This window comes from Dioscorea cayenensis, chromosome 2 (genome assembly GCF_009730915.1).
Source record: "Dioscorea cayenensis subsp. rotundata cultivar TDr96_F1 chromosome 2, TDr96_F1_v2_PseudoChromosome.rev07_lg8_w22 25.fasta, whole genome shotgun sequence".
In the NCBI taxonomy this organism is placed as follows: domain Eukaryota; kingdom Viridiplantae; phylum Streptophyta; class Magnoliopsida; order Dioscoreales; family Dioscoreaceae; genus Dioscorea; species Dioscorea cayenensis.
This window is the reverse complement of record NC_052472.1, coordinates 15,490,913-15,504,861: the sequence shown is the minus strand read 5'-3', so window position 1 is coordinate 15,504,861 and position 13,949 is coordinate 15,490,913. Positions and strand designations below refer to the sequence as shown.

At 38.9% G+C, this 13,949-nt stretch overlaps 1 protein-coding gene across 1 annotated transcript; it reads right to left on the bottom strand.

The window, feature by feature from the left end:
- Nucleotides 1-2,763: 2,763 nt before the first annotated feature.
- On the bottom strand, nucleotides 2,764-4,066 carry LOC120278643 (RING-H2 finger protein ATL16-like). The gene has a single exon (XM_039285377.1). It carries the CDS (start codon nucleotides 3,626-3,628, stop codon nucleotides 2,789-2,791), a length of 840 nt encoding a protein of 279 aa, XP_039141311.1. The 5' UTR covers nucleotides 3,629-4,066; the 3' UTR covers nucleotides 2,764-2,788.
- Nucleotides 4,067-13,949: the final 9,883 nt, after the last annotated feature.

Sequence of the window (13,949 nt, the reverse complement as noted above, 5' to 3'; positions counted from 1 at the left end):
ATTAGGGACCCTTGGTGCTGTTTATATATAATCCTTTCCATCAAAGGATTAACTCAACTCAAAGGTTTGAGGTAGATCACAATTCAAAGTGCCAATTAGAGTTAAATAAGGATTTCACCAGATAAGTTATGGACCACTTTATTTAGTCTGAATATTAATTTGAATCAATATCATCACGAAATAGAATTCAGAATAGAACTCAAACTAACATTACTCACATAAAATACTTTTAATTATTTTTCTCTTTATATTTTGTGAAACAAGATTCTTAGTTGAAGGCATAACTCCAGTGTATTGTAATCCCATGTAATAAATTTTTTTTCACAAATAGCAAAAGTACATGTTAAATTTAGTCTTTTCATAATGAAGGCAATATCACTGTCTAGGTTCGCTGCAGTCAGTCCTCCCCTAATATCTATCTGATTGATAGTTGTTAGAGTTGCCATCCTCTGGAGTTGGTACCTTCAATACTAGTAGTTGGCTCTCCATAATCATATTCTCCTCTCCCCTGGACAGTTTTGATTGTGACTCCGCAACTATTCTAATGATATGGATGTTTGCTTGACACCTTACATAATCCAATTTTAGTTATGAAAATATGATTGGAGCCTATACATAAAAATTCACAAAATTCACCACTTAGTTCTAGACACAAATAGTTTATATATGTACACCCACTTCAGAATAGAATATCATTTGATTGTAGCATTAGTTTTCTTCAATACAATCACGGACAAACAATGCAGCTTACCAAACTACAGGAAACAAAATTGACATTATTGAGACTTCCATAAGCCGGCATTTGGAAATCTTTTATTTGAAAATCAAGGCAGGTAAGTAACCCTACTTTCATTTCTTTCCACGCATTATATTTCTTCAAACCTATCGACATTATATAAAAACCATTGTCTTTGCCATTTAAAAGTGCAATTCGAGGTATACCATTGAAACTACAATGTACTGCAAAATTCCAACATAGTTTGTAAAGAGCTGGATATCAACTTTGCCTTAAACCTTTGTTCAATGTTTCTCAAACTCATCCAGTATGCAGGAACTTAGCTATTCCTGGTGTTCCCAAGAGAGGTCAGCACTCTACTCATTAGTATATATACATTGTGTCTCCTGCCAGTGCATCTAATTTTATCTGACACCATGTTACTTACATCTGCAATTACAACTTTAAGAGCTGTGATTACTGTTTAGTGATTTGTTAATTGAGATGCTTGTTGTGGTTTATTTATTTAATTCTTTATTTTCTTTCCTACATATTTTGAAAAGAATCACATGAAAGCCTCAGAAGTCAGAAGAAAAGTCCTTAGATTGAAGTAATCCAAGCAGTGGATTTCCTGATGAACTGCTACTTTGAGATGACGTGTTGACTTCGGAGAACTCCCTTTTTTTCAAAAAAAGAAAGACAGGGAAGCTCTTGTTGATGACTTGGTCAGAGTGTTGTGTTTGAGAATATTCAAAGTAGGGACACTCTGAAGGACTTTCTTTGGATGCGGAAAGACTTAGAAACATGGACATGGTCACCCTTCTCCAGTAATGACAACTGCATTCATACTGTCATCATTTCTAATAGAGCCCTGAACTTGATCATTTATATTTTATTAAATTTTTATATTTCTTGAAACAGAGAGAAAGAAAGTGGAAGTGGTGGAGTTGAAGGCAAACAAGAAGAAAAACAACAGCATGTGCTAGACTGCAAGTGATACTGTGTGTGATCAAGTCAAAAGAGAGTTGTGAACAAGGACAGGGACAACAATGTTGCCTTCTCTGACCGCTTTATTTCATTATAACATGGACTGCTGGCCATGCCAGCTCCTTCTCCAACCCTTTTTTTAGTTCTATTTCTTACTTTTTGTTCTTATGTTTTTTGCTGTTCTGACTTTCCACTCCCATTGAGTGAACTTTCCATTCCCATTGAGTGTTCGTTTTTCACTCTTTATTGAAATATACTAGATGTATTTTTTAATCAGCATGTGTTTATTAATGTTATCATTTAGAAATTTTTATACATTGAAGATTTATCTTATATTTTAAAAACAGACACATTTTTATAATCAAAACGTTTAGATCTATTTTAAAAGCTTGCTTTATCTTTAACATAGTAGTGCCTTTTTATTTTCTAAGATGAACTACGTTATTTTTATTTTTATTTTTTTTATAATTTATGTTGACACGAGCACCATGCAACTTAATAACGGTAATAAATACATGTTTATAAAAAGTAATAATCTATCCAAATCCAAATATCAAGATATCGTTGTATATATAAATGTACATTAAATTTGATATAATGACAAAATGTTAACTATTATTTTTATCATTTTCTATTTCAATACGTTATACAAATATAGGCTAGTATAACACAATCATTTATGTATTTCAGCTCTGCTTCCATGCTAATTAATTAGCTTTTTGGTACAATTTGACACCCCTATCTTGACCATTTTCATGTATCCATCATAATTCATAAAGGTAGTAAAACACCCTCAAAATTTATGCACAAAGCCATTTCCATTCCGAAGCACAAAACAGCATTCGCCATTTCTTGATTTTAAAAAGAAAAGAAAAGAACTTTAAAAACAAGAGGAAAGCCAAAATGTGAATTTTTGCATCACATCTTTAAAAAACCTCAATTTGTACATCACTCTCCCTCAAAAATTTATTTTTACAAACCAATCTAACAATCTATAAATCTATCAACTCAATCAATTACTCCATCATAAAATTCTGAATTCTATAAACTAAAAACCAAACCAACCGTGTTTCTCACACGCAAAGTTCACATCTCAAACTGGATAGGAAGCACCGACGAGGTCCGAGAGCTCCGGCCATGGCCGAAGGAGAAGAAGGAGCGGCGAACCTTAGAGCCACTACTCCCAATAACATCCTCATCCTCCTGCTCCTGTTCCTGGAAATGGCGGTCACGCTGCAGAGCTTGCTGAACGGAGAGATAGAGCTGGCGATCAGCGGAAGAATCCATAGAGAAAGATCTCCTGATTGGTTGAATGCAAAAGGTATCATCTTTGAAAGGTCTAAGATCAATGCATTCATGGCCAAAGCTGGGAGCTTTTCTGAGGGGAAGAAGAGGAGGAGGAGGAGGAGGAGAAGAAGGAGAAGAAGAAGAATTTGGAAGTTGGGGATGCAGGGTAGGTGTTCGATGAAAGTCCTGAGAGAGGATGAGGGAGCGGCAGAGAGGGCAGTTGGGGTGGGATTGGAGCCAGATGTCGATGCAGTCGATGTGGAAGGAGTGGGAGCAGGAGGGAAGGAGACGGAGGTGTTCGTTTGGTTGGAAGTCAGTGAGGCAAATAGAGCACTGGTTGGATGATGATGAAGAGGAGGATTTGGAGAAGCGGAGAATGGGGAGGGATTGGATAAGAGAAGGAGGAAGGCCAAGAGGCTGAGGTTGGGGTTGGAAGAGAGGTTGGGAAGGATGGGGATTGGTGAGAGGGAGGCGAGAGCGGCGCCAGTTGAAGCAGGATTTGGTGACAAAGAGGTAGTAGGCGAGGAGGAGGATGGAGGTGGTGAGGATGCCAAGGATGGAGATTGCTAGGATTGGGAAGTTGTTGTCTGAGGAAGAAGGTGATGGTGGTGGTGGTGGATGGTTCTGTGTTGTGGACATTATGAGACTTGAGATTGAATGGTGATGATGATGATGATGATGATGATATGAAAGTGTTGAGAGTGGTGTGGAGATTGTATAAGGAAGGCAGAAGAAGATGTAGGAGGGTGAGGTTGAAGAGGAGAAGACAGAAAGAGAAGGAGAGAGGACTAGTTCAAAGGGGTGACTTCAAAGCTTTTTATGGGACATGATGTTTTATAGTGATGGGTTTTTAATGAAAAGAATTTATTGTTTATGTGTGCAGAGAAAGAGGGAGAGAAAGTCAAGAGAAGTTCATGTAGCTGGAATAAGGACAGGGATTGTGTGTGTATATATAGAAGTGAGAAGTAGAAGAGTTTGAGATTACAGAGAGATGAAGAATAAGTGGAAGAGTTGCAAGGAGATATGGTTATATATATGTGTTTGTAAATCAGTTTATGAATGCAGTTTTGTAAGGTTTCATAGAAGGGAATGAAAAGGTAGGTTGGTTGATTACTTTTACTTGATGAAGGTGGGGGTTGTGAGAAGAACGGAAGTGGTAAGGATACATGAACAAGAGGAATTGGAGATGTTCTTGAGTAGTGATAAGAGACATAATAGTTATCAGATCCGGCCCGGGCATTAACCTGGTCAAAGCTCTGGGTCACGGGTCAATTGGTTCAACCGTCAGATTATTTGGGTCAATACTGGGTTAATAAAAATATTTTAAAATATTATTTTTAAAATTATAAATTAGTTTTTAATTATATAATGATATATCATAATTATATCCATGAATTATTAGTTATCAAATAAATAATTTGATGGGAAAAAATACAAAACAATTGTTAATCTTTAATTTGAAAGCAGTAGAAAATGGGAAAAAAGCTCAAACTTCACATAATACTAACACATAACAATACGTCAAAATTCAAGCATCAACTAATTCATAATAGAAGTTTAAATTCATCATCAAAGTATTAGATCAAACTCAATTCAATATATAACTAAAAGTTCAAAATTGAAATTACAAATAATACTGGGTCAATCAGTCTGACCGCCGGGTCAACTGATCCGATCGCCGAGTCAACCGATCTAACCACCGGGTCAAATTGGGTCAAGGCGGGTCAAAATGGGTTGATTGCATAACCGATCTAATTAAGACCTAGACTGGTTGAAACACCGGATCACCGGGTCAATTGATCGGACCGTCAGATTGGGTCGGGTCTGATAACTATGGTTAGAGATTATATATATCTACACATATATTCATTATTCATGTCTACATGGAGGAAAGTGTGAAAAAGAGGAACATGGGTGGAGGAAAGTGATGGAGAAGACATTAATGGCAAACACTTTTTGGGGAGAGAGAGAGATTGTATGGACAAGAAATTGTGTTTGGTGGGATGGACTTAGTTGTTTGAGGTTTTTTTTTTATTATTATTATTATTGTTAATTTTATTTAAAAGGTGAGAAATGAGTTTTATGCAACTCACCCTTGTGTGATTTTTATTTGTAGTCAATAATGGCTGTTTGACATTGTTTCATCTGTAGTGATTACAGTTGGTGAGGCTTCAACAAAGTACACACTTATTTTATTTTATTTTTTTGGCAAATTATTTCAAGCTTCTTTTGAATTATTTATATATAAATACGTATATTCGTTTGAATTAAGTTAAGAACTAAAATGGGCAATATTTTGACTATTCTAATAGCTCATTTTCTTAACATATTCTCTTCTTATCTTAAATACTGATGTATTTATTTTATGGGAGAATTAGTTATAAACTCCTCAAAAGTTTTATAATTGCATATTTACCCTCCAAAAAAATATAGATAATTACGGATATGCCCTTACTGTTAGATTCCGGTAATCAAATTTGATTAACTATGGTTATAACTTGGATTAAGATATACAAAAGGTCCAAAATAACCCTCGTACAACTTAAAAAAAACTTTTCAAGGGTATATGCAATGGTATAATGGTAATTTTATATATTTGTTGTTTGTTAATAGATGGGTTTTCAACTAATTTGAACTCCAAGGGTATATACGCAATTATGTATATTATTCAAGGGTATGTATGCAATTAACTTTTATTCAGGGGCAAATATACAATTTTAAAATTTTTTAGGGGTACACCTGTAAAAACCCCTTATTTTATTTATTTTCATTGATATTATTGGATTCCATTTCTTCCAAATTTAAAAAAAAATCATTGTATTCCACTAAAAATTGGAATCCAACGGCTGGTCATGATCATAAAAATTTAATGGAAAATTTTGTACCTACATTGACTTAATGGCAGGCACTGAGGAGAAGATGTTTGGTTTGTACACAAGATTTCAATATCCTTGAAGAAATTAATGCAAATTATTTCAAGTCCTCTTTCTTTCACAAGAGCAGGTCATTGATAATTAAAGGACAATGACAACCAAACTTGATTGCCAAAACTCTTGCAAGCTTTTAAGTGTTTTTGGGTGTGATGCAAATACAAAGTCTTTGTTTGTGTGGGTCAATCCTTGCATCATATCAAGGTCAATGATCCTAAATCATTGCTGTTATAATACTATTATAATATAATAACATTTAGAGTTTTGTGACAATCATGTCACAAAAACTTGAATTTTAAACTAATGATTAGGTAAACTCACATATTTGATATTTCTAAACATAGAATATATTTGCAATAATAACTTATTAAATACAAAATATTTTTTAAATAATAATATTACTAATCATATTATATTACCTCTTTTATCTTGATTGCCTTGTCCTTCATATTAAAACCAATAAATAATATCGATCACATCCCTATAATTTTGTTGGACAGAAATTTAAAAAATTGATGAACAAAATAATGTACCAAAAGTATAAACTACCTTTTTATGAAAAAAAAACTAATGATAATATAGAAAAAAATAAATAAATAAAAAACATACTAAAACTTATGTGGAAAATCATTGGGAAGTAATTTTTTGAATGACTTAGTTTATTAAAGTCATTTCATCGTAATAAAAGCCTTAGACATGTTTATGGTCCTATATTTTTGTTGTCACTATAGATCCTCAAAGATTTCTTATAATTTAAAAAACCACATAAGTCGCACTAAACCTCTCTTAAATTATGTAAAAAAAAATTAATTCGAGTGAAAAACTTTAACATTTATTGTGCAACTAATACTACAACCAGGGTACAACCATATATATATACAGATATACATCCACTCTTTTCTAACCAGAAGTTTAACCATCACAAAACAATGTGGCTAAAGTCCAAAATTTCTAATTATCGCTTTAGCCGAAATCTACCACACAAGTGATCAAGCTTAGCTATCCCTTCAGAAAGGTTTCAATAATTTGGAGATAAACTTGAGGCCCTTTCACAAACTTTTGGGCAAACTTAAGAAAATAAAAAGTGAGATCTTGCCATACTTATGGTATGTATGGACCCAATTTGCACTTTAATTAGTGATGTGATTGAACATAAAAGAGAGAGAGAAAGAGAGCTTTCCACAAGTCAAAAATGGAAAACTTGAAACCAAGACAACCCTGCCGTCCAACTTGGGCTTGAATGGAAAATTATATGAATCACAAGTCCCTCCAAAACTCCATTCTTTGTTCATTAGATTTGCCAAATAATGTTGGATTATATAATACTTCACACCCTTCATCAATAATGCCTTTTTCCAATTTGTTTTTGTTTTGATTTTTACACACTAACGTTTAGTTTAAGAGACTTTCTCATTTGTTTTTAAGCGTTTGATGTTGATTGCTATAAAACATTGGTTTAGAAGGAATCTCTCTAAAGTTTAATTAGCTTCTTTGAAAATCATGTTAATATTTTTAAGTGGAAATTGCCAAAAAAACCCTTTAAATTTGTAAAATTACCAAAAACACCCCGTTAGTTTTGCAATCCCTAAAAAACCCCTCCTTTTAAACAAGATGTTTTTCAAACCCCCAAACCCTCAGAACGGACGTGAACGAGTGAGTTTCAAAAATTTATGGACGTAAAATGCCCTTTGCATGAGGGGAGTCGTAGGGTCACAGCCCTATCTCAGTGATTTGAGAGGATGTGGGTGGTTTTTCCTAGAGGGTAACCCCGAGAGACTTAATTTATCGGAGCCAGCACTTTGCTTTTTTCTCAACTCGCCTTCGCCTCTTCCATCGTCGCTCGCTCCGAGTTGTCTCTACGGGCGAAGGCTCTGTATTTGCAGCTTTTTCATTTCCACCCTAGATCTCAAAGGAGAAGTCTCACGCCGTAACTAGTTGGCATTTCATCGCTTTGCAATCTAAGGTATTGAGTATGGTTTTTATGATAACTGCTCGCTATAAAGAAAGATTTTTTTCGGGTTTTGTTTTGTGTTCCCTGCTTTTGTTGGAAGATATCAAGTTCCGAGGGGGATTTCTGCAGGGGTTTTTGTTAGTCTCGCCGAGATTTCTGGCTAGGGTTTTTGTTTTTGTTTTTGCATTTTCGTCTCAGATACACTATCGAAAAAGTTTTTCGATTCTTATGATTTTGTGTAATATTTATAATCGTACATTTCCTTTCATTTGATATGGTTGCAGCTTTTACAAATGAGGTTGACGCTTTAAGAAATGAGATGTTACGCTTAAGTTTTTGTTGTCTCTGCTAAGTATTCTCGCTCTGCTTAATAAGTCGGATCTCTGCTTAACATTTGATATCTCTCGCTTAATAACCCGAGAGATTACCGCTTTAAAACCTTTAAATTTGCGCTTAAACTTTTGTGAATCGTGTTGTTATTGTCGCAGTCGGGTGATTACGGCGGTCAACCCTAGTTAACGGGCGATGCTATTCGACACCGGTAGGGAGACTTTAGTCAATTGAAAAATAACACGACCCCTCGACACTCGGGAGATTATTCGACGGACACCGCTTGCAGCTGCTCATCGAGCTGAAGCTATATACCAAGAGAGGGCCCTTCTTGATTCTTTTGCAAAGCGTACGACGGTCGCATCAATAAATTTAGGATCGGGAAAGCCTCACGAAGTTTCGCACCTCAAGATGTGGCCCTCGCTCTTGGTCTCAAGGCTATGCGATGGCGACGCAGCTGGTCTCTTCGTAAGAAGAAAACCCGCCATCGCTCAAGGAGGTATCTATCAAAAACCTCACGAGACACAGCAGACTCCATCAAGAGCACTCAGCGCAACTTGTCTCGACGAGAGGGAGAAGAAGATAATTTTGTCAACCCTCGACGGCGTACCTCATGGGTACAGCTCCTCTTCCCAAATACGCCATGCTCGGGTTCCCGAACTCGGATCGCTGATTATGCCGATGATCTACCACCCATGGGACGACACGCACGGGCGCAGCGACGCACAAGTGGCTTATGGAGGATATTCCACAAGCGTACCGCCGAGCGCAAGATAGATGCGCCGGAAGAAGACCAACACTGGTACATTAAGGGTTGCTCGCCGCGCTTAACGCCCTGGTTTTACGAGTCGACTGAACGGGAAGAAAGTCCGCTTCAGCAAGATCCCAAGGATGCTCAAGTAACGGTGAAAAGTACTTTTCACCTGGAAGCAAGCTGACTGAGAAACCAAACTTTGTCATCGTCGATGGAAAAGAGGTATTAAATCATGGACAATGTTTAACATAAGTCTTTAATGTTTAAAACATTTTATTTAGCGCTTAACTTTTAGTATTTACCGCTTAACTATTATTCATACTCGGGTTTAAATATTTTTATTCTCCGCTTAATTATATTCTATAACGCTTAAATATATAAACACTCGCTTAAATATAGTTTTTCATAGTTTAAAATGAATGATTTCACTGAAATTGTTTGGTTTACATATGTTAGTTTCCCGAGCTGGTTCCGCGAACGTCAAGAAGAAATATTTGTTAGGGGCTAACCGACCGACTGGATGCTATCGCTCCCGAACCACTCGCTCTAAGGCAGGATGAGAGGGCGCCTCTATCGCTGCGCCGGACGCCTGCTCTCCTACTTCCACCCCACCACGCCCACGATTCCTCGACCCGGAGAAGCCCTCCCCTACCCCTGCAGATTGCAACAACCCCCTACCACGACAACGATGCAGCCTCCCGACCATGGCATTTCCCTCCGACCGAGGCAGTTTCCCACCGCGACATTAGGCGTAAGATGTCACCGCAACTCTTATCGCAGTATGCCGATATTGACGATCGAGTTTCTCGCTTGTCGCCGTGTTGAGGCACTCGAAGGACGTTTTCACAACCGGTCCCGCGCCATCCCTCCAAAGAATCAAGCACCCGGACGAACGAGGCGCTCGAATTTGACGACGACGACATCATCGGAAGGTCATTTGAAGGCGGCCACATTCGAAGAGACTTGCGAAAAAGAGGAGAATAATACTACTCGTCTCCACCGGCCCCGACGATGAAACAATAGCAACACCATCGGGCGACCGATGTCGTTATCGAGTCCGTCAGCCGCTGATGACATGACCACGACGGTGGAGGACATCGTAGATGATGGGTCGCTGCCGCGTCGAGAAGGTCGTTAACTTTCTTCTGATGAAAACCTCGACCCGGTGGAACCTACCGCCGAGATCGAGGCGATCAAAGATGGACACAATCCCTGAAGATCAAGAACAAGTTAAGGGTGTGTCTCCCAATGATGATGTTGTCAAGGCTACGGTTGAGAAGATCGTTGAATCTATTGCCATGGCCGTGGCGGTGGCCGACAGTACCGCATCCAAGCAGGACACAATCCCACCACAACAAGAACCATGTAAGGATGTGTTCATGGCTGATGTTGTCGCTGTCGCCCGCTCAAGATCGCCGTGACACAATCCCACAACAAGAACAACCATGTAAGGATGTGTTCGCAGCTGATGCTCGCCGCCATCGTCCCCCGCGATCGAAAGGAAGATGATGTCAAGACCCCGACCGAGCAAAAGAGAGAGATGATCAAGGCCAATCAAAAATGGGACCGACTGCCTCGGAAAGCTTTTTATTCCAAGAAGAAGAAATGGGTTGGCCTGTCGCGTCTTTAACAAATACGAAAGCGTGGAGTTAATGAGGATCTTCCTCAACCGCTCTATGGATCGGGTAAGTTTAAAAGTTTTTTTATGATATTGTTTAAAGGTTTTGTTATAGTGTTTAATGATTTTCTAATAGTGTTTAATGCCTTTATATTATCATTTAATTTGTCTACTTAACGTTTAAGTATATATAATATCATGTAACAATTGATAATATCATTTAAATATTTACAATATGGTCTTATTATATATGTTATCGCTTTAACCTCAAAGACCGCTGCGGTGGAAGAATCGACTGCCGCGACCACATGCGACAAAATTATACACGCGCTGAGGGGAAGGAGATGGTCATCGATGATGTGATGGACACTTTCGTATGCATAATACAAAAAGTCGCGAGCAAAGAGCCATATCCTTACAAAGAAGCGCCGCCCATCACCGTATCTCTTGCTACTGCTTATGTCAAAGCAGGACGACACACATGAAACAATTATGGCTATGGTCGGGGATGGTGTGCGCAAACTGCATGAAGTTCAAATTGTCATCCTCCCGATAATCATGAATGGCCACTTCCATGTCGCCGTCACCGACAATGATAAAGAAGAATACATGCATTATTCTTCATGTCCGGGTACGATAAAGACGCTTTGGACATGGTAAGTTCTTTAATTATGTCCGATTAATATCCTGCTTTGGCATTTAATCGGTATTCTAATCTCGACTTGCATATCTCGATCAATGAAATCTATTCGACACTTGTGTCGATATGGAGTTCGGCGAGTCGGCGACGAGAAAGTACCCGCCGTGCACGACTTGGAAACCCCACGCCTAAAAACAAAGAAGCGCCGATTGCGCCCTGCCTACGCCATGCGGTTTATCGAGCAATTACTTTGGGGTGAGAAGTTACGGCTACTGCAGCATGTACGTTCCTTACCCTCGGGATTAAGGTATGTTACCCGCGATACTTAAGGAGGGAGAGCACGTGTCCATGATAAAGGGGGGCGTCACAAGCGGTTAAATTTTGTTTTTTTGAAGAACATGTCCTCAGTATATCTCAATAGTCAATTTTGTTTTTCGAATGTAAACTCGACAAATTCAATTCATTGTTTTTTTGTTTTCAAGAACATGACTTGTATATCTAAATGTAATTTTTGTTTGTTTTGAATTGTAAAGCAGGTTAAATTCCATTCATTTTCATTTCATTGTTTAATTTACGTTCTAATTGTGTACATTTCACTTTCATTGTTTAAATATACCATATATCGCTTTAAACATCGCTTGAAATATTTCAAATTACAAAGAGTATCCATTTAAAATAACAATGTCTCTGCTTAAATAAATTCAATTCGTCTAAAGAGTAAGAGTTTAAATATGGAAAGTTGCTCCATCAATACACCATGTTTCGTCATCGCTGGCTTATTTACAATGCCTAGTCGGGTGACGCTTTCATCTGCAAGATCGCTCGATCGTGACCCGGATCCATGGCAAAGGCAACTGCAATGTAACTCGCTGGACATCAAAAAGCTTGCGACTCGATCCTCTTTCATCTAGGCCGCCCAGGTTGCCTTCTCGTCACAGGTGGTCGCAAACGAAGCTCACGATTTTCGTCCCCGAAGGCCCGTCATCGCCGGGTACGGGGAATATAGCTTCCTTGCACGCCCTTTATAATTGTCGACGGTGAAGTACCCGCTAATAAATCGATGTACGTTGGTGTCTACCTGCATTATTGCTGCGCAAGCGTGTTTGCAAAGGATACCATAAACTTGCCACCTTCGACATGAACAAGTTCTCGATGGCGAGATCTACGAAGTCGTCGCGACCGGTCGATCACTTCAGTAACGATCATCGACACAACGACCAACACGAAAGATTTCGACTATCCTCAACAATGATCTCTAGCTCGAATGTATGTCCGGGCATAAGTAGGTCTCCCCATTTGTCTGCTTGCTCACGCCCGTTACATAACATGCGCATCAACTTGAACTCGCAAAATAAGGTTAAACAAAGACAACGATGGTTAAATAATTCGTAAACATGTTTGAACATTATTGTAAATATTTAAACGAAAGGATTAATATATAAAGTCAGATAAGTGTAATTAAACAAAGATTGAGAATGTTTAAAGGGTAACACTAAATGTTAAGTGTAAACCAACATTCGCAGACCTTATGGAGTCGCACCATTTTCGCCACCCGTAAAATGACGAGCTTCCTTGATCCAAGCATTGAATGACTCGCGGACGCTTGAATACATCTCACCCCAACGATCACCTTCGAACGAGATAATTCGACCAATGTGCCATATCCGATTTATTAATCAACCAGATGATGAGCTTCGGGTGATGCGGCTCGCAGCTCATTCACTGCGATCATCGAAATCTTTAGCCGTGGATGCCCACGCAATGCGGAAGCATATAGACCAGCACTCCTCCCTCAATGCCTTCCTAAGTCTGACATTGGCTTTCATAAAATTTGCCTCCAAATGTCGAAGACAGTATGTATGTGGCGACGAAGGGAAGACTCTAGCAATTGCGCTCACAAGGCCCTCGACTCCGTCCGACACGAAGGTAATTATCTCATGATAATCTCCATCCTCGTGATAAGGCATAGCCTAACTTAGATATGAACCAAGTCTAATTGGCATCGGTCTCGCTGTCGACTATACCGAAGGCGACGTGGAAAAAAACCATTGTTTCCATCTTTCCCCTGGCCCCCCAAAGAGTGCACTCCCGATATTTTTCCCGTGAGGTGTGTACCATCGAGAAACAGTAGCCGCTCCGCAAGCCCTCTTGAATCCCACAATACACGCTACGAAAGAAAAAGAATGCACGCTTAAAACGATCACCGTCTCTTTCCACGATCGCAACACCGCCGGATTTGTCTCGACCCACCTTATCCATATACCAAAGCAACAATCATAGCTCGGAGACGCCATCGCGCCGAGGACCACCCGGCATGCTCTTTTCCCAACCAAGCCTCGCTTTGTATGGTATGTGGACACCATGTTCCCGCAACATGTCCTTCTCGAATGTCGATGGCCTTGTACAAGGGGACGGTCCTCGAGCTTCAATCACTCGTGGCGCTAACCCATTTTTTTGACGCTCGGATGCGACGTCGAACCTACGCCACCACCGCAAGTGTGTGACGGGTTGATTGTCTTGATTCCGAAAAGTATTTTTTTGTTATACTCTTTTAATGCATGAAGGCGCTTAATGACAAACCATCGGCAACGATTCCACGATCACCCGATGTTTTTCGCTCTTTATGAATTTGAAGTCAAAATTCCTTTTGATTGCATGATTTCAAAGTACATCCCTCGAAATGTTCGACACGCCAAAACGTTGTCCAATATCCAACGACAGACTTCGTAATGATCCC